The 24,180-nt window shown below is 58.5% G+C and overlaps 1 protein-coding gene and 1 long non-coding RNA gene across 6 annotated transcripts in view; one reads left to right on the top strand and one right to left on the bottom strand.

Annotated features, from left to right (window-relative positions):
• The window catches only part of LOC103251870, a 2,565-nt gene extending 803 nt beyond the window's left edge, over nucleotides 1-1,762 (top strand). Inside the window, exon 2 of the long non-coding RNA XR_503750.1 lies at nucleotides 564-1,762. This is a non-coding gene — a long non-coding RNA (uncharacterized LOC103251870). The remainder of the gene's footprint in view (nucleotides 1-563) is intronic.
• Nucleotides 1,763-2,799: 1,037 nt separating this feature from the next.
• The window catches only part of BAIAP2 (BAI1 associated protein 2), an 82,181-nt gene continuing 60,800 nt past the window's right edge, over nucleotides 2,800-24,180 (bottom strand). For 2 of the 5 annotated variants that reach the window (XM_008050488.1, XM_021708791.1), the window contains 8 exons: nucleotides 18,978-19,130; nucleotides 14,521-14,745; nucleotides 14,112-14,313; nucleotides 13,407-13,608; nucleotides 12,228-12,296; nucleotides 11,693-11,855; nucleotides 10,096-10,130; nucleotides 2,800-3,268 (listed from right to left, as the gene is read on the bottom strand). In XM_008050488.1, coding sequence (XP_008048679.1) covers nucleotides 3,199-3,268; nucleotides 10,096-10,130; nucleotides 11,693-11,855; nucleotides 12,228-12,296; nucleotides 13,407-13,608; nucleotides 14,112-14,313; nucleotides 14,521-14,745; nucleotides 18,978-19,130 — 1,119 coding nt within the window. In that variant the 3' untranslated portion in view covers nucleotides 2,800-3,198. Of the gene's footprint in view, nucleotides 3,269-7,593; nucleotides 7,641-8,033; nucleotides 9,616-10,095; nucleotides 10,131-11,692; nucleotides 11,856-12,227; nucleotides 12,297-13,406; nucleotides 13,609-14,111; nucleotides 14,314-14,520; nucleotides 14,746-18,977; nucleotides 19,131-24,180 lie in introns of those variants that run through there. The other 3 variants (XM_008050491.1, XM_008050490.1, XM_008050489.1) reach the window with 3 other exon arrangements.

Raw genomic sequence — 24,180 nt, 5'->3', positions numbered from 1 at the left:
TGGATTCGCCGGGCTCGGTGGCTCAGCCTGTAATCCCGCGCCTTTGGGAGGCTGAGGTGAGTGGATTGCCTGAGCCCGCAGGTTCGAGACCCGCCTGGGCAGGTGAGACCTCATCTCTACAATAAATCAAAAAATCAGCCGGGCCCATGCCTGTGGTGGCACATGCCTGTGGTGGCACATGCCTGTAGTTCTGGCTACTCGGAAGGCTGAGGCGGAAGGATCGCCGGAGCCCAGCAGGTCGAGGCTGTGGTGGCCGGGAGCGGCCACTGCACTCCAGTCTGGGTGACAGAGTGAGACTCCAACTCAAAAAAAAAAAAAAGGAATTTGAGAGCATCTGTCAAGCCTTGTTGACCAGGGTCCAAGTGACTCGGGGGAGGGAAATGGGTCTATCGCCCACCTAGACACAGACAGACCTACTGGAGCGAAGGGGCTCAAGAGTCACAGCCCCCCAGTCACTGGCCTGTATGTGAGCCAGGGAGCCATGGGCAGGGGGCCCTGGGTGTCTCAGGACTCCTGTGTCCAGGTGTCACCCCACACACTCAGGTGGACATCCTGTTTGCCAGGCCCTGCAGCGAGTGCCGCGGGCGGGAGTAAAGAGGCTTGAGGCAGCTTCACCCCTCGGAGGCTGGCATCACTGGAGACCTGCCGAGCAGCAGTGAGGACGGTGACCGGGAATGAGTGGGGACCGCCTGCAGTCCTCGTGGCTGTCGGCAGTAGATTCCAGTGTCCCCGTGCTCCACGCAGTGTCCTGGAGAAGCAGGCAGGAGAGGCCCCTGGAGGGTAGATTGGCCATGAACGCTGGCCCCATGCTGCAGAATTTATCTTGGACACTTGAGTTTGCTGCTAGATGCCTGGAGCCCCTGTGGGCCCGTGGGCATCCATACACACATACACACACAGAAGAGGAGCCTCACCTCTGGGCCTGGGTGGCCCCCAACCCTGCAGCTGCCCTTTTGCCATGAGTGCTGCTGTTGGACTGCTTGGTCTCTGAGGCTGGGGACCTGCTCTCAGCCCTGGGGTCCGCATACCCATCTGCTGGCTCCTTCGGTGCGCTCACAGGATACTGTGCCCAGAGTCTGGGCAAGGCCCGGGCCTCCTGAGACAGCAACAGGCTTGTGAGCCTCCCTCCCCCCCCGCCCCAACCCCCTTTCTGGGTTCGCTCAGGGCAAGGAGTGGTCCCTGAGCTCACATCCCTGCCCTTACCACAGTCTGGCGGCTTCCCCTTCACTGACTCAGCCCAACCCATAAGCCCCCCTCCCCACAGATAATGGCTGCTCTCCCCTGGGTCTTGCTGTGGGTGGGTGGGCCATGGTGGGCAGCCAGAAAGATGAGGGGCTTGCGGGCCACACTCCTGCCGCCTTGGGCCCTGTTCTAGAGGTGCCCTCGGCAGGGCGGTGCAGGCAGCTCTCCTGCAGGGCACTGCCTGGCCCAGGGCCCCAGCTGCCAAAGGAAAGTGAGGCTGCACCCTGCAGTTTTGGGGGCTCCTGCCTGCAGAGGGAATGACAGGGAAGGGGTGGAACTGGGGGCAGGGAAGCACAGGGAATATTTTTGTAACTGCTGTTGCTGGAGCGAATGGAAGTGGGATGATTTTAAGTTATTGTTGCCAAAGAGATGTAAAGTTTATTGTTGCTTTGGGTGGGGGGACTTGTTTTGGGTTTGTGTGGTTTTTTTTTAAATTAGTTTGAGGCTTAGGATGCTGGTGCAATGATTTTCTTGTTCCTTTTTTGTTTGTTTTTTTAAGAGAAATCAAGCTAAGAAAGCCTTTGTGTGAAGTGTGTTTTTTCTTTTGGGGTCAGCAGATAAAGTCCTGGGTAAGGGGGGAGATGGGCCACGATGGGGGACAGGCAGGAGGGAGGCTGCCTCTCTCCTCCCCACTGTCCTTGGCACATCCTGGCGGAGGAGACAGGGTCTTGGCCCCACTTTGCTGGCTGGGTCTGCAGACCCCTGCAGCCTTCTCTTCCTGTCCTCAAAGATGGCCCTGCCAGAAAGGGGTGAAGAGGGTGACCCTCAGGCCTCACAGGGCAGCTTCTTTCCTGCCTCCCAGGGATGTGCCTCTCAGCCTGGTGGGAGGTAGGGGGCAAGAAAGTGGGCCTCCCATGCACAACTCCGATGGCCTAGGCTGCTGCTCAGCTCAAGTGCCCACCTGACCTGCCAGTCCCTTGGCTTCCTGTCCCAGGGTGTGGGCAACTGCAGGCAGGTTGGGGGTCCTATGGCCCTCCTTAGAGGGTCTTGGAGGAATAAACTTTGCTGGAGACTTTTCCTCAGATACAGACTACTGTCACTAACAAAGGTCACCATGCTTTATTTTGTCCACAAATGTCGAGGAGCACAGGTCTGATGATGGTTTCAAAAGCCCATGTTTCAACAGAGGACCCTAGTCTCCACAGGAAGCATCTGAAGTGTGGAGACCACCCAGGAATCCTGGGGCAGAATCTAGAGTCCAGGAAAATGCCCACCTAGCAACGGGCATGCTGCTGGGTGACCCAGGCCACAGCACCTGACACCCCCCACCCCCGCCCTGGAGACGAGAAGAGTAGGAGGCCTAGCTTCAAGGTTCTGGAGAGGGGCGGGAGCTCAGGCAGGGAGAAGACTGGTGCCTGGTGGGAGAGGCTGGAAGTTCCTCCCAAAACTGGCTGTGGGAGTCTGAGACACAGCAGATCCCCACGGGGGGGGGGAGGGGAAGGGTCTGGGTCACACCCCAGGCAGCCGTGCAGGGAATTCCATGCTTGTGGTAAGTTACTCTTACAACAAGAGAGTGGATCTCCCAGTCCCATGCTCGGCGCACAGATCACACACTGGTGCAGGTGGGGCAGCCTGTTTATTGACCAGACGTGAGTGGAAAGCAACGTGCGAGCTGGGCTCCCTTTCCAGTCACCAGCTTTCTAAACGTCCTCCCCTGACTCCAGGGCACGCCACAGCTCCATGGCCACATGACCAGAGGCTCATGCCCTTGGCAAGGTGGGCTCTTAGCCCCAGGTGGCACAGCCAGTGGGTCTCAGCCCCTCAGGGGCCAGTGCCCCAGCCTAAGCCCCACCCAGGAACAGCCAAGGTCCAGCCCAGGCCAGAATGAAGTGGGGTGAGGCCAGGCAGCGAGGGGCTTAGATGTTCTCTCAACAGGAACACACAGTTGGTCACAAAATAGGCTACGTATGTGGGCGGGGCAGAGTGGCTAGACAGGCAGCGATGCAGATGTGGCCATCAGCTGAGAAGAGGGGCAGACCTGTCGTTGGTCACCGTCGGCTTCAGCTGGATGTTGGCGAAGGGGTTCCTGAGGGGGGAGAGAGCAGTTTTAGTTTGGGGCAGGTACTTCGACAAGCTGTACCACCTGGGCTGCCCCATGCCCCTGGGAGCCCAGCACAGGTCCCTGATGGCCCAGCCTTAGGGCTCAGAGTCCATGGGCAATGGAGGCTGCTTGGGGGTTCAGGGGTAGGGCCACCACCCTCTGCTCACCCATCATGCTCCAGGCAAGGCAGGGCACCCCCACACCGATCTGTTAGCCCTCCCAGGTGAGGGACGGACACCCACTACGCGGAGGCTGGGAGCCAGCACCTTCTCAGGACTTGAGACAGTCCCCAACAGCGTCCACACCTATTGCTGAGCCCCCCTGCCAGGCCCAAGAACTGGTCTGCCGACCCCCAGGGATATGGCTCGGCACAGCACACAAACCCAGCCCAGCCGTGAGCATCTGCAGGAAGGCAGGCTGCAGACACGCGGGTCCACACGGAAGCACAGAAACGCGACACGACGGCTGACACCCACAGGGAAGCCCATGGGCCCTGCAGAGGGGTTGACTGCCTCCCGGGCCAGACGGTAGTTCCCCTGCTGAGGGCTCAGCCACTTGTCCCCCCAGGAGAGTTGTGCCCTCCCCCCACATCCCCAAGGGCCCCAGCTGATGCACAGATAAGACTCAAGAGACAAGAAGTTGAAATGGAACAAGATGAATACAGATGAGAAAGGCAGCCTCGCCTGGCCCTCAAAAAGCCTCCTCTTTGTTCCGGATGGGGACAACACAGGACAGCAGGATGGGGGATGTCAGGCAGCTCCAAGAGACACAGCACAGATGGCATGTGGACATGAAGACGCAGCAGGGACAGGACTGCACTCCGGCCAAGCTGTGCTCGGCTCTGGAGCTGTTACCTGACACGGAGTCACCTCTGGCACAGCTGGGTCTGCAGGAGCCCGGGCAGGCCGGGAGGGAGCCCACGGGGACAGGCGGCAGGAGCCCTGTCCAGTGTGCCCGGGAGGCAGCATGTGGGCTAGAGCATCTCCCTAGGTTTTCATGAGGACTTTGCATTTTCTAAAAAACTGAAACACTTTGGACTGTGAGTTTTTAACAGGAGACATCACGGAGTGGAGACTGCTAGATCAATGGGTGGCTTTCCCACGCCCAGACGGCGTCCCATCCTGCAACACGGACGCCACTCATCAGCTAGCCTTTGAATCAGGCCCCAGGATAAAGGCCACTCTCGACTCCGCCGGGCTTGAGGGTCTGTACCGTCCTGGCTTCTCTTGGCTTTTATCTGCGTTGGCAAGCTTCACCCCCTCGCATATGGCCCAGGCAGGGCTGCCTAGGAGTCTGAGGATGAGGATTCTGCTGCGACTGGCGATGGCTGCCTCCAGCAGTCCCTGAGTGCCCACGCCCTGCCTCCCACCCTGGTGAAACTAACTTCCAGGAAAGGGCCTCATGGCCCACATCCATCCCTAGGCCCAGGGTTGGGACAGGGGAGGTCCTGGGGAGATCAGAAGTGGGGGCAGATTTTTCTGTTTAACCTGGGACAGAGCAAAGAGCAGGGATGGGAGAACGGCTCAACACAGACCAGCGCCACACACAGCATGGCCCAGAGGGTCTTACTCCTGCCCTGACCCATGCTGGATTCCCATCAGAAATATTTGGTGGCAAAACCACTCTCGCCAGGACCAGACGGGGTCCGGCAGGGCTAGAAAGTTCTCTGCCCAGAGAGGGTCTCTGTTCTCTAACCCACACGTTTCGTTTCTCCTTCTCCGAACAGAGGGAGCATGTGGAACACACTGAGTCACCCACACCTCGAGGTTTTGAGGAGCCACAGATGCTGTGACCAGCCTTGGCCTGCTAGGGAGGCAGGCAGGAGGCAGCAGGGCCTCAGGGGCAGTACACCTTGGCAGCCCAGGCCAGGGGCCCCACCCGAGACTTGCTGAGGCCACAGGCCCACATTGAGGGGCCAGGTTGGGCAGCGTCCCACCCTCCAGAACAGTCTGTGGAAGACATATTCATGAGTCACCCAGGAACAGCCTGTATGGTCCCATGCAGGAGGCCCAGGGCCTAACACTGAGGCAATAGAATGTGACAAAATGCGGGACCCAACGTCACTTTGAGGTCTCCCATCTGTGTGTACCTGTCTCTGGGAAGCTGGGAGCCTGTGTGCCACCGAGTGGACCCAGCAACACTTATTCCTGCCAGAGGACACACCCAGGCTCCACTTCCTTCTGAACACCACCTAGGGCAGATAATCACTACAAACCACTGAGTCAAAACCAGTGTGTCTCAACCAGCAAGTCTCAAGCACAGCAACGGTCAGTCAATAACAAACATCCAGAAGTGTGAGCACCCTGGAGGCAGAGGCTGTATAACCTGTTGGGACCTATCGGGAGGGCCAGATGCTCTGACTTGGGAACACAGAGAACCAAGTTCTCTTTCCTTGTCAAGGGCAGCCCATTAGGCTCCTGCGCAGGACGTAGGAAAGACCGGTGGTTTTTACGCACAGAACAGACACCCATTCCCAGTGCAGGGCAGGCTGCAGGGCCAGCCATGGCTAGAGGCGCAGGTCAGGGAAACTGGTATGGGCTCAGGGTTCACAGGACTGGGGTACCTCTCCCCCACCCACAGCAGCTCTCATTGTGTCACAGGGGTCCCATTCCCACTACCCCAGCAAAAGCACACAGCACGGAAGAGTGTCAAGCAGGTTTCCATTTCAGTCTCTCAAAATTTAAGAGTACTGCAGACTTGAAGGGAACATCTAGGGTTGTTTTCCGAACCAACGACTTGTATGAGATCTGAGAACAAACCGAGTCATCACAAAGCACGTTTTGATCCTTAGAACAGAGAGGAGATGTAAGAGAGCAACTGACTTCTATCTTCTCCACGTAAACCATTTTTCCCACAGAGTGTTGGCCCTTCTGGAATTGAGTTGAGAGTGGATGCTCAGCTCTTTACTCTCATTTTGAGTTCCCCTCCCAGCCCCCTAAGCTTGGGACAAAGCAGGATCCCTCAACTAGCCACAAGTGGCTTTCGATACTCCCAGCCTCAGGTGAATTGTTAGACCAAGTAAGATGGGGAACCAGCTCCTGGTGCTGTGAGGTGGTGCTGGGACTAGCCTTATTGCCCCATGTCTTGCCCTACATCAAGGGAGGTGGTCCAGCAGGAGGCCATGCCAGCCTCCCTGAGGCTTCAGCCTTTCCTGAGCCTCACCGCGGCAAGGACAACACAGCCCACAATTGACTCAGAAGGACCCAGGGAGCAGTGAGGTGGGGGGTCTTGCAGGCCTCTCAGAGAGAACATTTCAAAGGTATACGGGAGCCAAAGCCAACCAAGGGCAATTTTATCCACCCTGTCCCCAAGTCCCAGGAGCATTTTTTGACAGAACTTTCCAGAATTCATGCTGCTTCTCAACAACAGAAAGGCAACAGAATACCAAGAGTCCAAGGCCTGCCTTGTGGTCTGGCTGCCTACAGGCTGGGATGCATGGCTGTGACTACCAGGAGATAAAGTGACCACCGCCCTTTCTAAAGGACAAAGGCACTGGCATCACTGAGCAACCTTCCTATACTGGTGAGGGGGTGGGAGGGCAGGAGACAGCACCTTCTCTTTGGGGTGAGGACAGATGGGCAACAGGGCCTGGCCGGACCCAGGCATAGGAGCAGAGGGTACGGCTCCTCCCTGCCTGGCTGGAGGCCTGGGCTTGCTTCCCCAAGACTGAAAGGGACTGTCGCCAGAAATGGGCTCAGGGGGTGCTCATCAGGGCCGAGGGCCTGCTCTAAACAGCCAGGCACAGCATCTTGGGACCATGTGGGGGGCACAGAAGAGGTGAGGTCAGACTGGGCAGCAGATCCCATGTCTGCCTGTCCCCAGCAGAGCTGACGTGTGCTCAGGTGCCCGTGGGGCTCCCGGGGCTGTCCCCAGGATCCCCACACCAACCCTGCAGCCCCCATTGGGCCATCACACCCACCAGCCAGGCACCACCCAAAGAGGAACACACACCTGAAGGAGCCCAAGCCAGGCACTGCATCGTCAGGTGGGAAAGGTGCACCTGCAGATGTTCACTGGGGTCTCTCTCTGGCTGTAGCTGAAGGGCCCACAGAGCAGGAGAGGGCCAGAACAACAACCCCGCAGCAAGGGACACCAGAGAGCAGATAGCCAGACCCACAAGCTTCCAAAAGGACGGAGGAAGACCCACAAGCCCGCAGTGCAGGCAAAGGCCCAGAGCCCAGAGCACAGGCAGGCTTGGTAGGGCCCTGGCCCCGCCAGACAGCCCGGCTGTCCCCACCCAGGCTGCGTGGCTGAGGCCAGAGTCGCTGGAGAGGCAGACTGACCGGTACAAGAAAACCAGGGCAACTTACTAACTCTAGTCAGGGCGGCTCAGAATCGGGCCACTTCCACCTCGGCACTGCAAGGAAACACAAGGGCTCGGTTGGAGGAGGTGGGGAAGAGTGGATCTGAGGACTCTTGGGGGGCAGAGGCCAGGCAGAAGGTGGAGGGCACCAGAGGCCCGGGACAGGCCACTAGGAAGAAACCTAGAGCCCTGGAACACAAGACACCAGTGGAGGGCTGGGGCTCCAGCCCCCGAGGATACCTGCAGCGTCTGCCTCTCTCTGTGGGCCTGGAGGGGGCCTGGAGGGAGCCTGGAGGGAGCCCCACTGGCCACGCTGTCTGCAAACCCAGGTGACTGCGGCAGACGGCTGGGCGTACTGCAAAGACTGGGCAGATGCGTGACAAAGGGGGCCTGGCCCCCATGGCCCTGGACACACATCAGGAACTGGAAGGACGCTCCAAACCCAACTCGATGCAATAAATAAAACTTTTATTCAAACAAGTAACCGCAGTACAGGGCACAGTTCAGATTTTTAAAAAAAGGAAAGGAAACAGGAAAAACTATTTTCAGCACTTTACATCTTCATACAAGTTTTGCTGTTTTGTGTCTACATTCATTCACTGAGCATGGAATCCCCTGGATTTGAAATCTTTTAGCAGAATGAGAACACCAACACAGAAGGTTCTCTTTACATAAGGTCCCGGTCCTGGCTTTGTTTTCTCCTTAGTATAAAACGGGTCTGTCTGTGTCTTGAGTTGCGTCTCTCACAAACACTACCAGCCACATCCTAGTCCACGGGGAGGTGTGCGGGAGGGTTTTGCTAAATCACATCACAGCTTCACAAGGGGCTCCCGCCGGCAGGCAGGGCTGAGCCGGGCTGTGCCCGTCACTCGGCTCCCCAGAATTCAGTGTGTGAAGAGACAATACCAGTAGCCACTGAGTCCAGTGTGTTTGTTTCTAAAGTCACCAAGACACACAAAAAGATGAGAGCATTTAGGAAGAACCGGGCAGGGACCGCCGGCTTCCCCGCAGGGAGGCGTGGGAGCGGCGTGTCCAAAGCCACCCCCCCAGGCCAGCCTGACCAGGCCTGGCTGCCATACCCTGCCCCATGCAGCCAGCTGGCCACAGGCAGCCCGGGTGCCCTCACAAGGCTGGTTAAAGAAACGATTTCCAAAAAACGTGGGGGTGGGGGTGGTCTCTGGAGGTCTTTGGAATGTCCGTGTGCGGCCGGGCAGCGCAAGCCCCGACCCTGTCCCACCAGCACACTGCGTGGGTGATGCCACCCTGCCGCAGAGGTGCCACCATGGCCTATGTACACCCATCCTGCAGTGTCTGGAGGGCAAAGCCCTCAGGGGCCCGGGGACCGCGGCCTCCCTCACAGGAGTAGCCAGCTTCCTCAGGAGGCCCCCCGAGCTTGCCACATGCCCTCTTTCTCCACCTGGCCCTCCCTAGGGGCCAGAGTGGGCTGGGTCCCCTGGGATGAGAGCCTCACCCGAGTACCTTCCCTGTCCTGACAGACGCCAGCGCACCGGGGAAGTCAGATGCAAATAACAGTACGTACACCGGAGTCCATGCATATCTGTTTTTGTGTTTTCAGGGAAAAAAGAGTCCTTTTTCCTGATTTTCAACTTTTTTTTTTTTTTTTAAGGATTTTTCTTTTTCTTCAAACTTTAGACCAGGCTCGCGGCGAGCCTTAGAAAAGGGGTGAGTGCCTCATGAATGCCAGGGGTGGGCTGAGGGTGCCCTGCACGCCCTGGCAGGCCCTGCCTGGCAATTTCTGCTCGAAAGGCTTGGGGACACACGGTGGAGGAGGGTGTGTAAACACAGGGAGCGGATGGAGCAGCACCATGGACCCTGGGGGATCACAGAGTCTGGGGTCACCAACCAAAAGGCAGGGGGCAGGTGGAAAAGAAAAACAACCCAAGAACAAACCAGCGAGAGCTGAGGAGGAAAACGGATGGAGACCAAGGGGAGGGGGCGGAAGCTCTTCAGAGCAGCAGCTGCCCGAGGTCAGCGTCCTCACACTGTGGACACCAGCGTGCCGCTGCCGCTGTGAAACAAAGCACAGGACAGCTGCCCGGCTGCACCCTGCTGCCCAGCCAGAGGCCACATGCCCGCCGAGCAATGGTCCTTTCCAGCAGCTTCCATCAGCCAGCCAAGCCCAGGATAAGCCCAGGCGGAGCAGAGGCCACAACCCCCAGCCATCGATGTTGGCCTTAGCTGGTTCTGGGGAGATGAAGCCCAGTAGTGGGCGAGCCGCCCTCCCCAAGCCTGCCCTTGCCCAACAGAGGTGGACAGGGGGGGCCTAGCTTCCAGGAAGAAGGAGCAGGGGTCAGAGGATTCCTTGCTCCATTCGGTTAGCGCATGAACCCCAGGGGAAGGGGGGGCAGCTCTGGCAGGAGGCACAGGGCCAGGCTGGGCCCCAAAGGAAGAAAAGCTGCCCTTGGAGGTCCCAAGAGAGGGGCCTGTCCCCACCCAGACCCTGATGCACCCACTCGTGGTCCCAAGGATGGGTCTACATGCCCCTTACCTGCTCACAGACCGCGCTCCATAGTCGTCTAGACCCTGGGGAGCAAAGGCAGAGACAGGTCAGGCTGGGGGACCTTGGACCCAAAGTCGACCCTCTTGTGCAAATGGACAATCCTACCTCGGTGGGGCTCACACCAGACTCTCTGGGAAGACTACCCCTCCCCTGCTTCCCAGCCCCAGTAGTCAGGGACCTCTCTGGAGCCCTTGGTCCCCAGGCATGAAGTGGTGACCTACCAAGTGAACTGGGACACATCCTGATCAGACCAGTGGCGACTGGATTGTGTGTGTGCTGGTGACCCACTCCAGAGATTACCTAAGACCTCCCGTGCGAACACCACCACCAACCAACCCCCCCAACCCCCACCGCAGAGAGCTGAGGCCCTGGCAGAGCACCTGCAGGCCCCTCACAAATCCTGTGCTTGCCCCTGGGGGTGCATACCCCTGAGCCCCTAGGCCCCACCTGCAGTTTCCTGGAAGCCTGTCATGTGCAATGTCCCAGACCCTGGGAGGGTGATGTTGCCCAGAAGGAAAAGCCCAGGTAGGGGCCTGTGGCTGGCTGTGCACTGCCACCACACCTCTGCCAGCCTGACCTGCGTGGTGGGCATCAGGGTGGCTTTCCCAGCACTAAAACTGACCCAGAGACTGGGATGTGAGAAGCAGCTTAGTGCCCAGAGGAGCCTCTGAAGAGCCTCCTGTGGCCTCAGCTCATGCCTTCAATGTGGGGACACCTCACCTGTCGGGTCAACACCTGGGCTGTCACCAGGCTGCCCAAATCTTGGAAAGAATCAGGCTCTCTTCTCTCCTTCCCGATGCCTGAGGCCCAGCCTTAGAGACTGGTGCTTGGGGCAAGGCTGCTGGCCTGGTCCTGACCTCACAGACACAGCAAACAAACATCCCCAAACCAGAACCTCAGCTAAAAACTCCCAGGTTGATGGGGGGCTCCACCTTTCCAACCCCATGAGCCCTCCTGGACAGAGCAAGGTGGGACCACACTCTCACACCCAGGCCCAACTTAGACCCCAAGACCACCAGGGCCCACACTCAGGGCCTAGGACCCAAGCCCTGATCCTCCACCTCTGGCTCCCAGTACTGAAGGACCCAGCCCCAGGGTCTCACTGACTAGAAGGTTCTGGTCACATCCAGGGCCCCAAGCAGCAGGTGCTCACATCATCACCTGGACATGACATATGAAGCCCTAGGGCTCTCAAGGAAGGAGCTCCTAGGAGCTAAGTCCTCCCTGACTCCCAGGCTTCTCCCAAGAGATGGTGGCCAGGTCTACCTCAAGGTCAGCACTTCCCAGCCCACACTGCACCCCTGGGCAGGGCAGCGAGCTGTGTGTAGTTGGTCAAGGACACTGTTGGATGGGCTGATCCCCAGTCTAAGTCATCAGACAGATGGAGCCTGGCAAGTGGGGCGGCCACCTTGTGGATGCAGTAGGGGTCTGCACCAAGTCCAAAGCCCCAGAGCTCTCACCCCAGGCCAGTCAGGCAAGAGACCCAGCTGCTATCTGGTCCCTCAGTGGAGACTGAGAAATGGAGCCCAATGTAGGGCTGCAGGCCAAGCGCACAGTTCCATCCACCCAGGCCCCTGCCACGCACCTGGGAAAAGGCAGGCACAGCCACACTGTAGGGCCTCTGCTTGAAGGTGCCAGCCGTCTGGGTGGGGAAGGCCCGGGAAGATGCGCCATAGTCAGGGGGCGGGATGGCCAGGTCATCCTTGTCCAGAAGGTTTCCAGTGCTGCTACTCTTCCCCTGCTGCAGGCTGTGGGGACAGGAGTTCAGAAACTGCCCAAGAAGCCGAGGCCCTGCTGTGGGTCCTGGGGGCAGCCCAGCCCACCTTCCCTGTGCCTCACTCAGCCCTGCACAGGGTGTGAAAAGAGTTGCTCTCAGTGGTCGAGGTTGCAGCCATGCAGACCCATGGCCTTCCCAGCCTGACCTCCTGGGCTGGTCACCTGAACCACGGGCCTCAAACATCCAGTTTGGGGCTGAGGGGGCTGCCCTGCAAGAGGAGAGATGGAGCCAGAAGCCCAGCCAGCTCTCAGTGCCAAGAGGCCGGGGGAAGACCATCAGTCTCATGACAGGCTCTCTCCGGGGCTGACAGTCACACACTGCTTCTGCCCTGGCGGCTGCTCACCTCATGTGCAACCTGTCGCTGCCATCGCTGTCCAGGACCCGTGTGTAGGAGAAGGGAAACCAGCCCCGCCTGAAAGAGAGGCCCTGGGTAAGAGGCCCATGCTCCACCCCAAGGCCTGGGCAGGGAAGCGGGGCACCCCTGCCCACAGCCCTCCCCACCCCCCACAGACCACCATCCAATCAGCTTCCTAGCTTGGCTGCATTCGTCCACCTGTCTGGCGGGGGTGGAGAGGAGGAGGACAGGTGCCGGCACTCCAGGGAGACCTGGGACCCCAGTTGTACTCTGGTGTGTACTCAGCCCCAAGGGCAAGGCAGCTCCAGCTATCCCTGCCCTGATGGGCACCCACAGGACCCCCAAACGTAAGCAGAACTGCTGTTCCTGTCCAGGCTGGCCTATGCCGAACCACAGCACAAAGACATGAGTCCTCGGAAGAGGCAGCAGTCTCACGGGGTGTACCTTCCCAGCTCTCTTCCCAGGGCAGTGGCTGCCTGAAGCCAAAGCAAAGCTCAGTCCACACCCACCCTCCTGGGTTAGGAAGACAAAAGTGTTAAGGCTGATTCTGCCAGAGGCGACATCTCCCATGTTGCCAAGAAACACCTCCACGAAACAGCCCTGGGAAGGGGGAGGCCCCAACACAGGCAGCCACCAGCCACAATGGACCTTGGCTCAGCCTCTCTGCAACTGTATTCACTTAAGCCATAAAAGTGTAGCCCACTAGACTTGACAAGGCGACTTATAGAAGCCCAACCCGAGGGCCCATCAGACACGCAGGAGAGTCATGGGCACCAGAAAGGCCTTGGGGGTCCCAGGCTGGCTAAGCCCCCTCTGCACCTACAAAGTGTGAGAAACCGCAGGTCTGCAACAGGGCAATGCCCAGAAGTGCTATGGCACGTGCATGTGGGAACTCCATGCCCTGTGTCAAACTGAGCAACATGGAAAGTGATGGAGCAAGGTAGTAACGAGTGACCCACTCTGTGATGAAGGTCACTGCCATGGGGCAACGCTCCTACTGTCCAAGTTCTCCTATAGTGAGAACCTGCGACCTAGGCCATCAGTCTAAAAAAGGGCCCCAAGTCGCAAGTGACTACGAGCACCGCAGTCAGGATGCTGCTCACCCCACACGCTCACTGAAGGTGGGCAGGCTGCCGACCCCTCATACTCCCCCAGGTGGGCACTCACATCTTGGTCTTCTCACTCTCGCCATAGTGCCAGCCGTCACGGGCCTCGGGCACCAGCAGAGTGATGAGGTCGCCTTCCTTGAAGCTCAGCAGGGTGCTGTTGTCCCCAGCCGCGTGGGAGAAAATGGCTTTCACCCGCATGCGCCCATTGCGCTCTAAGCCGGCAGCCATGGAGCTCGAGCGGGGCAGAGTCTTGTTCTCAGCTGCCAGTACAGGGAGGCAAGTGTGAGGAGAGTGTCCCCAGCTGACGGGGCAGCAGAGCTCTTACTGGTGGTAGAGCTCTTTGGAGTGGGGGCGGGGAGTGTGGCCAGGCTCTTGCACATGGGGAGGAGGCTGGGGAGCCTGGACACAGTGCTGAGACATCACAGCCCAGGCACCAGGCAGGACGGATGGCCCTGGCCTGGGACTCACTGAGCTCCCCGAGCAGCGTCCATCTGCTCCTAAGTCACTAGGTAGCCCGCTGACCCCGGATCACATTCAAAGCTACACTGTACACCACAAACTCAACAGGAGGGATTAGGTGCAGGATGAAATTCTCAGGGGGCTATATAGGTGCGTGATGCACACACACGTGCACACAGGTACACCCAAGCATGCACACACGTGCACATAAGCATGCATACACATTTAGACAGAACACTTAAGCACACACACTTGAGAGCCATGGGGGTCTCCTGGGCCCCTACTCAGAGTGTGTAGCCCTTACTGGTGGCGTAGCTGTTTTTGGGTGTCACGCTTTTGCGCACGGGGAGCGTGTTGGAGTACGAGTCACTCAGCTTGCTCTGAGACTGCGGGGGGGACAGTGACTTGGGCTGGGCAGCCTTGCGGTCAGCCCAGGGGTTGTAGTCCTCGCCATCTGGACCTGCAACGCCGTTCATGATGGGTGCGTTGTCCTGGGCAGACATGCGCTGCAGGGAAGAGGAGGCCAGGGCTGGGTGTTGCCAGGGCCTGCCCTAGGCAGGCCCAGGTGGGAGAGAACCCTTCCCCCCGACCCAGCAGGGGCCCTGGGCTCCATACAAGGGCCAGCCCCTGGGAGAATGGGCTGCCCTCAAAGCCAGCCCAGTGCAAGGGGCCTCCTCCCACAACCCAGGAAGCTTCTGGGGTCACAGACTCACCCCCACAAATGGCGCCAGCTCAGGGGGCACTGGCAAGGGCTTGGCCCCGGGAATGGGGTCTGAGATGACCAGGTTGGACTTGGAGGCTGACAGGGCGCTGGGGAGGATGGCACCATTGCTGCTGGCCATCTGCTGCATCAGCTGGACGGCGCGGTCCGGGATCTTGTTGGGGTCGGCACAGGCCTGCTGCCACAGTGGCAGCTTCTGAGCCAGCAGCTCCTTTCCCTGTAGCAGAGGAGGCAGGACAGGAGGGGTCAGGTACAGGATCCCATAGCCGGGCAAGGTCCAAGTACCCTCATAGGCAGGGGCACTTCGTTGGGGCTGAGAGCTGCTCTTTGACCAGGCAGTGCCTCTCAGCAAGATAGGACTCCCAATCCACAAATGGGGCTTCCCAGAAAAGGGCCAGTACACAACCACAAGCCGTCCAAGGACCTGCAGGCATGAGATCAGACCTGGGCCCAACTCTGCCAGGGCATGTCGGGGCCTGGAGGAAGGTGAAATAGAGAGGAGCTCACACTGTTAGCCACGGGACAGGCAGACCCTCTGCAGGCAAACCACAGAACGTTAGGAAAACAGCACCACCTGGCAGGTGGAGAGGACGTCACCCACAGGAAAGAGCTGCACTGCCCAGCAGGGGTCAGGCGGGCTCCTGAGGGTCTGGGATGGCAAGGTGGCCTTGTCAGGCAGCCTCCAGCAGATACATCAGCACTCACTGCTCTGTTCACCACCCATGTCTCTGAGAGCCGGCTCTCGCTCTGGTATACACTGGGGCCTCCTGGGACACAGCTGACTGGATGAACACAGCAATGACAAAAGAAGTCACAGCCTGATTAGGGGTCCTGGGGCAGGGGGCTGCCTTGAAGCTGGGGTCCAGGTCTGCTGCAGGGAATTCCCAGGGGTTGAGAGCAGCTGTGCCTGGGACCTGGGCACTAATGGAGCAGCTCCTGCCCCCCCGACCATTTGGTCCACCAAGCGGACGGCAGGGCCAGCATCACTGGGCTCCCACACAGACCCCAGAGCCCTTAGACTAGAGCTACTGGTTGTGTCTGCAGCACTTCCGGGAGCCTCTCCGGCCCTCACTGCCTGTCCCCTTCTTCCTTCCCCATTCCCTTCAACATGTACCTGGGTGGTCAGGGATACCACGCAGGGGAAAGTGGAGGGTACTGGACAACAGCCCTTCTCAGCAGGTGGCTCACCGCACCACCTCTGTCTTAGACCAGGGGGCAGCAAACCACAGCCCGACGGCTAGCATCCCGTTTTGTAAATAACGTTTTACTGGAACACAGCCTTGTAACCTGCGGCTGCTCCCACGCTGTACGACAGAGACAGAGACTGCGCGACCCACAAAACCAAAGGCATTTACTATCTGACCTTTAGGAGAAAGTGTACTGACCCTGGTAACAGATGGTAGAGGAGTGAGTCTGGGGGCAGTGTGAGAGCCAGGCTGCATCAGGCCAGCAAGGACCAGAATCAGTGGGAACAGCAGCCTCCCAGTAGCATGGCCCTCATGAAACAGGAAGGAGCACCACTCGTTCGTGACTCACACAGGGGCAGACACACTCAGACAGATGCAAGCCAATGTCACTTCCACCCTGAGGCCTCTCTGCAGGTCACCTCAGAGCAAGCCTGAACCCAAGCACCAGAAAGCTGCCTGGTCACCTTGCTACTGAGGCTGCCTTCATGCCCTAGTCTGCAGCCCAGGGGCTTGACCAAGTGGGCGTTTGTTTTTTTTTTTGAGTTGGAGTCTCACTCTGTCACCCAGGCTGGAGTGCAGTGGCACACTCACTGCAACCCCAACATCAACCTGCTGGGCTCTGGCGATCTTTCTGCCTCAGCCTTCCAAGTAGCTGGAACTAAAGGTACACACTCCCATGCCTGGCTAATTTTTTTTTTTTTAATTGTAGAGTCCAGGTCTCACCAACTTGCCAGGGCTGGTCTCGAACCCATGGGCTCAGACAATCCACTCACCTTGGCCTCCCAAAGTGCTGGGATTACAGGCTGAGCCACCAAGCCCGGTCCCAAGTGAGTTTACAAGATACCTGCCTCTTCTAGATATGCCCAGGGGGCCAGGAAGCCTGGGGTGGGGTCCAGCTTCCCCAGAAGCCCAGCCATCACCATCGCACGGGCACCATCCGCATCACCACCTGGGAGGCGGCAGCTCCCGCAGCAAGCAGCATGGCTTCCCTGCCCTCCAACCCCGTAGGTGGCACAGCCGGCTGTCCACGTGCTGCTCAGCCACAGATGGTCCCTGCTCTCCCTTCCTGACACTGTCACAGGACCCAGCTCCCACTAGAGGGCGCAAATGACTGCCACTGTCCTCTGTGTCTTGTGGCAGAGCTGGGGCTTGCAGATGGGAGGCCCCTGTTCCCATGCTGCTCCCCTAACCACTGGGGCAGGACAGCCTGCTGCCAGTGAGCTCCCCCAGTGCATGCAAAGGCACGGCTGGAGACACAGCCAGTGCAGCGTGCTCCCCAGGGGGACACAGATGCCGTCACTGTCCTTGTTTTGCACCTGCCCACAGTGCCCAGCAAGCCCAAGCCAGTAGACGGAACCTCTCTGGGGGAGGAGGGAGGCACATATCTCCTTGGTATTCCCAGCCCATAGGGATAAGAGCAGTGGTTCCAGACCACAGTGTGCACATGTGAGAGCATGTATGTGCATGGGGGGGGCAGGGCAAGTACCAGTGTGTCCTAAGGGTCCCTCGAATCCCTTTATTTAAAAATGACATGACCTCCCCTGTTGGCTCAGCTGTCAAATTAGATCTTCTTCTAAGTTCTTGGAATGTTCTAGAATGTTCTGGGGGCCAGAATCTGATCCCACCCCAGCTCCTGCCTATAGACTATGGGGTGAACAGGGGCCTGCTGATGCCACCTGTAACCAGCAGAGGAATCTGTCCTCTGGGCCCCGCCTGCTCCAGGGGCTAAGTCAGCCCCCCGGTGAGGGGTTCTCACTCCTGTGGTGGGCCTCTGACCCCAGGACCCAGAACTGCATGAACCTGTGGAGGGGGCCCACTGCAGCCCCTCCCTGAGAAGCTCACTCCTTAAAGAAGCCCCAGTGTCTTTGTTCAGCAAGGATAGGCTCAGTCCTGGAACATGGAGCTTCCCAGGGCAGGGTCCCCACCACCCAAGGAGCTTCCAGGCTGGGGAGGCCTAGCAGGAAACTCAAGGTTAAAGGTCTGTGATGGGGTGGGCTAAGAACAGCAGCAGAGACTGTGGGCTGGGTAGGGGGCCCTCATCAGACTGGGGGCAGAAAGGTCTCTCGGGATCAGGAAGCAGAGGAGGACATAGCCAGGTGCCTCTGGATCCCACCTTGGTGGCTCATGGGCGCAGAAGACAAGTGGGGTGGCAGAGGCCCCACGTCCCCCCAGTCACAGAGAATCCAGGAGGCCAAGGAGGCAGAGTGGGAAGGGGCAATGGGGAGCAGCCTGGTGTGCTGGGCAGGGCCCAGGACTACCCAGGAAGCGGAATGGTGGAGTAGGTCTAGGGCTGCGTGAATGCAGCAGGTTCACATGGGATAGCTGAGCTGGGACAGCTGCTGGCCTGGGACTAGGAAGGCCTGGGGATCGGCGACACAGCCTGGTCAGTGTCCTCTCGGGCCTCCCCAGTCTTGAATAGCTGAGGACCCTGGGCTAGGAGCTGGGAGTCCTCAGAACCTTGGGAAGGCAGAGCCACGAGCCTGAATGCTGCACTTCATGACTGTGGGTTGAGGGAGAGCCACCAGTAGGGGCAAGTGGACGCACAGAGCCAACCCGCCAGGTGCCCAAGTGAGGACCCCTGCACCACCAAGGAGTGCCAGTACATCCAGCATGGCATCAGCCCAGGCTTCACCAGGACACAGCTGGAGCAGAAGAGTCAAAGAATGTCCTAAAGGGCCCTGGAAGCCCACCACACCCTCCCTTAGCAGGCTGTTGGTACAATCAATCTCAAAAACACACCTGGAAATTTCTTCTTTTTTTTTTTTTTTGAGTTGGAATCTCACTCTGTCGCCCAAACTGGAGTGCAGTAGCCGCTCCCAGCCACCACAGCCTCGACCTGCTGGGCTCCGGCGATCCTTCCGCCTCAGCCTTCCGAGTAGCTGGAATTACAGGCATGCGCTACCACGCCCGGCTGATTTTTGATTTATTGTAGAGATGAGGTCTTGCCAAGTTGCCCATGCGGGTCTCGAACCGGCGGGCTCAGGCAATTCACTCACCTCGACCTCCCGAAGGCAGGGGATTACAGCCTGAGCCACTGCGCCCGACTTCACCTGGCAATTTCTAATGGAAGTCTTCAGAACACTCACACCCTCTGACCTGATAATTCTTCTAGCACTCTATGCCATAGAAAATCGGAAGTGCATGACAGTTCAAGCCCAGATATTCCCCCGCTGTGTTCACAGGGTAGGGGTGGGGGTAGGGGACTCGGTTCCTTTTGTGCGCCAGGCCCTGCTGTGACAGCAGCCCCGGAGCCCCACCTCACCTTGGAGTGGTAGGCAGCGGAGTTCTTTGCCACGGCACACTGTTTCTCCACCAGGAAGCAGAACCGCCTCCGCTCCTCAGTGAGGGCCGTCTTGTAGCCATCCGAGACATAGTTCTCCAGCTCGCCCTGCTTGTTGCTGATGGCATCGATGTACTGGTGGGAAGGACAGAAATAATTAGCTACTGACAGGAGGACGTGCGTCAGGCCCAGCTCCGGGCAGCCCCACAGATTTAGTCAAACAATACGCCCTGTTCGTGCAGACTGGAGGCTGAAGACAGAAAGACATTTGGGACACTCAGGAGAGGCCTATGACAATGTCCCCTGAGGTCTCAACTGCTCAGGGACCTCCCATGGGGTGTCTGTCCACACCAACCAGTGCAGCCAGGGTCCTATCTCCAGCAAGAGGACTCCTGTAGGCCAGCCCCTCTATGCAGCCATGGTCTGGACACCTTGAAGTGGACAGGTGTGGCACAACCTCACAGTACTCTAGCTGCATGGCCCCAGAACAGTTTCTTGATCCCCCATGGCACCTGGGGTGCCTTAGGCCTATCTCCAGAGACTCCAAGTCACAGCTCTGTCAGGAGACAAGGAGGGGCAGAGCCCGAGATGCTGACCGAGGACCTGGGATAAGCCTTCTGCTGGGAAGGAGACAACAGGCTCACCTGCTGGCTCTTGCTCTGAGTGGGCTGGGGAGGGGAGCAGGTAAACACCTCGAAGACTATTTTCTGAATGACCACCCACCAAGAGGAGAATGTGAGAAGTTCATGAAGATGATGAAACAAAAAGTCACTGAGTGGGGAGCAGGGAGCCTAGAAAGCAAGGCTCCCTTTTTGGGGCTGTGAGGGTCTGGCTTTCATCAGAATGGCATTGGGGGAGGGGCCACACAGAGTGAGGACTGAGAAGCGGCCCAGACTCCTGACTTCCCACCTCGGAGCTACCCAAGTGCGCATCCACCATGTCCCCTTGTGACAGGGTAAAAATGTGCCCAGGACAGACATGGCTACACTGGAAACCCTTAGCCTTTGTGGCTGTGCTGGGCTCAGGAAAGACAATGGTTAAACCAGACCCTGGGACCCAGGGAGCAGCCAGCAGGTATCCCCAGCCCCAGATCCAGAGATCAACCCCATTGTAGCCTCTAATAGCTGTGGATCTGGCTCTGACCGTTCACAGCTGTCAGGTTCTGGCCACTCTGTGCTTTTTGGTGGACACAGAACCCATGTAAAAAGGGTTCTGGCTACACAATCCAAAAAAGAAAACTGAATCCCCAGCCTGACAGAGCTTCCAGATCCAAATATCAATTCCAAACATACCAGGATGAAGGAATACATTAAAAACAGCACCCCATAGAGTCTTCAGATTCACAGAGACAGCAAGTAGAAATGGGGGTGCCAGGGGCTAGGCAACGGGGTGGGGTTTTGTTGTTTAACGAGGACAGAGTTTCAGTTTGGAGGATGAGAAAGTCCTGGAGGTGGATGGTGGTGGTGATTGCACAGTGTGAATGTACTTACTGCCACTGACTATACACTTCAAAATGGTAAGTTGTATAAGTTATGTGTATTTTGCCACAATTGTTTAAAATAGCCTTTTAAAAAGTGGTGCATCCAAACAGACTGAGAGAGGTGGCTGGCAGAGCCTTTTCAACAAGTTGCAGGGAGAACCCTGGGAGGGGGTTGTTGGGGGAGAGAGCAATTTGAAGGTAAGAGCGCCAGCTGCAGGCAGGGTAGAGAACTGCTGAGCCCCTGCAAGGCCATGGGCTGAGTGCTGGGTCTGCCGTGACTCACGCTGGCCAGCGGGATGGATGCAGATGGCAGTGACAGTCCCAAACTCTAGGGCTTTGCCTCTGTCCCTCTGGGAGGAGCATGCCACCTACCCACCAGGCCCTCCAGACCCCAGCCGGCACACGACGCGTCAGACCTGGGGCAATTCTGATTCCAACAACCAAAACCACCTTGACAATCTGCATGGGCCCTGGATGTAGAAGAGCGGCTGGTTCACACCCAGGCCACTTGGTGCTGGGTGATGTCAATCATTCTATTTGTTGGTTGGAAACTTTCCGTCTCCAAATGCTGACAAGACCACAGGTGACCGTCAAGAGCAAGGGAGCAGCACCTTAGACCAGATTCTGCCCCAAAGCAGACACCCAGACACCCTCCCTGGTGTCTGCATGGTTGCAGCCCCTCTAGCAGGGTGCCAGCTTCTCTTTTGCAAGAAGACCTTTCCAGCTCTCTCCCTGCCTCGTCTCGCCTCTCCTCCTGAACTTCACACTTCCCTTAGCTGCGTCCCACCTGGCCTGGAGTAGACTGTTCACAGCAGGCACAGATCCCCTGCCCACCCACCGTGACTGCACCAAGAATTGGCTTTTTCAGAATTGGTTCTTAAAAGGCCCGTCCTCCACAAGGGGGCGGCCTCCCCTGCCTGACTCACGGCTGCCCGCCCAGCGCTCTGACTTAGTGGGTGGGTGGCGCTGAGCAGGTGGGCGGCTGGAGGGGGGGACAAAGCAGGCTGTTCCCTGCTGCCTCCTCACACAAGCCTCTGAGAGGACAGGACGGCTGGGTGTGGGCTGGTCTCCAGCACTGCCTCCAGGGCACTGGCTCAGCCTGCTGGCCACTGTGAACCAACCACACTGTCCCCAAGGCCAGAGCCTCCCCGGCCTTCACGGAACATGGTACCTCCACTCACTCTGCCACGCAGACCACCGCACCTTATCACACTGAACTCCCACCCCTTTTCTCTGGGGAAAGCAACTTAAATGGGCCTCAAAATAGTTGGCTTGCAACTCCCATCCCCAAATCAAGGCCACAGTTTCAATAAATAAGCCTGGACCCTCCTGAGTGGCCAGAGGGCCCAGCCACAGGGCCCTGAGATGGTACTTGAGGAATGATAAGTCTTAACACAGGTGAAGGCCCCCTGGGCAGCCCCCAGTGGACTCTCCAGCAACTCTGCTGTGCCAAAGCCTCTGTCTCTGTCTCTGCCCCCTCTACCGCCCCTGCCACCACCACCGCCCCTGCCACCGCTGCCGCTGCCACCGCTGCCGCCTCCTCCTCCTCCGCTTGGAGCACAGAGTACTTTTCCTCTGGTTACGCAACATGCACCTACCAGGGCCTCCTACTTTTGCTCCCAAGAACCTCCTGCGCACTCCCAAGTACCTTCTCTAGGAAGCAGGGAAGTGAACCAGCCAGATTCAGGGACACCCTGGGCTTATGGAGGGAATGGCAGACATGGCCAGGATGTCACACGCTGAAGCCATGGAGGAGGGCACCTGGCCAAGCTGTGCTCTGGCCTTGGCCCGGGCTCCCTTCCCCGCCTTTAGGATAAAAGGGCCTGGCTGGGGCGAGACCTGCTCAGATGCACTTGTGCGGGAAGAAGGGGCTAAGGCTGAACATGCCCACACCCCCTGCCACTCAGAACAATACCCACCACCAGCCTGTGGTTGTCTGCAAGGCTCACACCTACCCTGCCCTGTGGTCCAGGGAACTATCAGGGATGGTGGTAGTGTGGCCTCCAAGCTTCAACAGGCCATGATGAAGGCGTCTCCCTTGGTCCCTGACCCCATGTGCAGGGGCACACAGAGGGCTCGGTTTAGGCACACAGAGGGCTCAGCCTGTCCCTAAGAGAAGCAGCCTCAGGAGCACATGCAAGGTTCCCAAAAGGGAGAACAGGTAAGTCCTCAATCTACCCCTGCCCTTGGGCCACTGAGCCCTCCCTGGGGACTTTTCCAGCGTGGCCAGGCCTGGAGGGCATGGTACGTGACTGTATCCAGGGCCCAGGGGGCTCAGCAGGAGACACAACCTCCAGGCAAGAGGAGCTGAGGAAAAGGCAGACCCAGAGGGCTGCCCAGAGCTACGGCCTCTATGCAAATTGCCACCTAAATGGGACTCAGGGGACGGAAAGGCGCTGCTTGGGGCGGTCACCCTGGGACAGCTACATAAACCAGGCCGCGAGGCCCCCAGGCCTCCCCACCCTGAAAACAGCACCTTCCAAACCAAGGCTCTTGGAGCTGGCCCAGCTGCCCACCCTACAGAAGGTTTCTGGGTTTTTAGGCTGCAATGCTGCCTCCATAGTGAGGCACGGCTCCCTGGAGTGAAGGGCCAGCCATGGCACTGGCCTCATTTGCGGGGTCTGGCAGCCTCCTGTGCCAGGGAAGGACTGCTGTTTTATTTTTAAGATTTCCACTTACTCAAATGAGCCCATGAACAGCTGGGAGTGGCACAGGTCACAACGGGAACCCAGGAGAGTGGAGGAAGAGGGAAGGGAAGCGTGTCTGTGCTTCTGTGCCATGCTCTGTGCTTGGGTTGGGCTCCTGGTGGGTCCTAGCCCTGGGGTGGGCAGGCAAGAGGCATTTTCCCAGAGCTACACTGCATAGACAGCCAGTCCCCAGTGGCCTCCAACAGGGCTGACGGCTTCTGCCTCACGTTCCGAGTCATTCAGCCGCTTGGAACCCCCACACAAGCATCCAGCCAGGGCAGAGCCCAGGTTGGCATGTGACACAGACTGCCACTCTGTCTAGGAATGACGGCCGCCTCTCCTGACCTCCTTTTCCAGGGCACTAACTCCGTACGAAGAGAGGCTACAACTTTGCTGGCAGATCCTGGAAATCTAGGCCACGCGAGAAGCCTCACCTCATGAGGGGGGCCGGTGGGGCATGGGAGGGAAGGAAGTGGCCACCCTCCCTGCAGGGCCTAGGCCACTCTGACCTGCTGTTGGACAGGGAAGCCCCTGTAGGGGGAGCGTCAGAACTTTCTGGAGAGTGCAGAGGACAGAGAATGGCCTGGTGTACACCACTGACTTGGCAACAGGCCATTTAAAATGGCACCAAGCCTGTCCCTGCAGGCGGGCTGGCCCCAGTGGCCAGGTTCCTCGTGTCCCCGCCCCGCGCCGCGTGCTCCTTGCTTAGCTGGGTGCTATGGCGACAGCACTATAGAAACACCCAGCTGAAAGCATTTCAGACCCACAAAAACGCTCCCACTTAGTCACCCTGGGCTGAACAGCCCTGTGATCCGAGAAGACAAAAGTGATCAGAACACATCTCCTCTCCTCACAGAAGCTCGGCAGTGACTCAGAGTGGGGGAGGGGCCTTCCAGAAAAAAACCAAAGCGGCTTTGGTTTACCTCACCCGAGATGGCCGCCACAGCTTCCCTATGCTTCTCACAAATCTCACACTGCCGTGTCTGTCCCCTGCAGTGTATGAGTGACAGTGTGAATC

This window comes from Carlito syrichta, unplaced genomic scaffold (genome assembly GCF_000164805.1).
Source record: "Carlito syrichta isolate Samal-C Ts95f unplaced genomic scaffold, Tarsius_syrichta-2.0.1 Scaffold148020, whole genome shotgun sequence".
NCBI lineage: Eukaryota > Metazoa > Chordata > Mammalia > Primates > Tarsiidae > Carlito > Carlito syrichta.
Note: the sequence above shows the minus strand (reverse complement) of the source record. Positions and strands in the feature narration are given on the sequence as shown.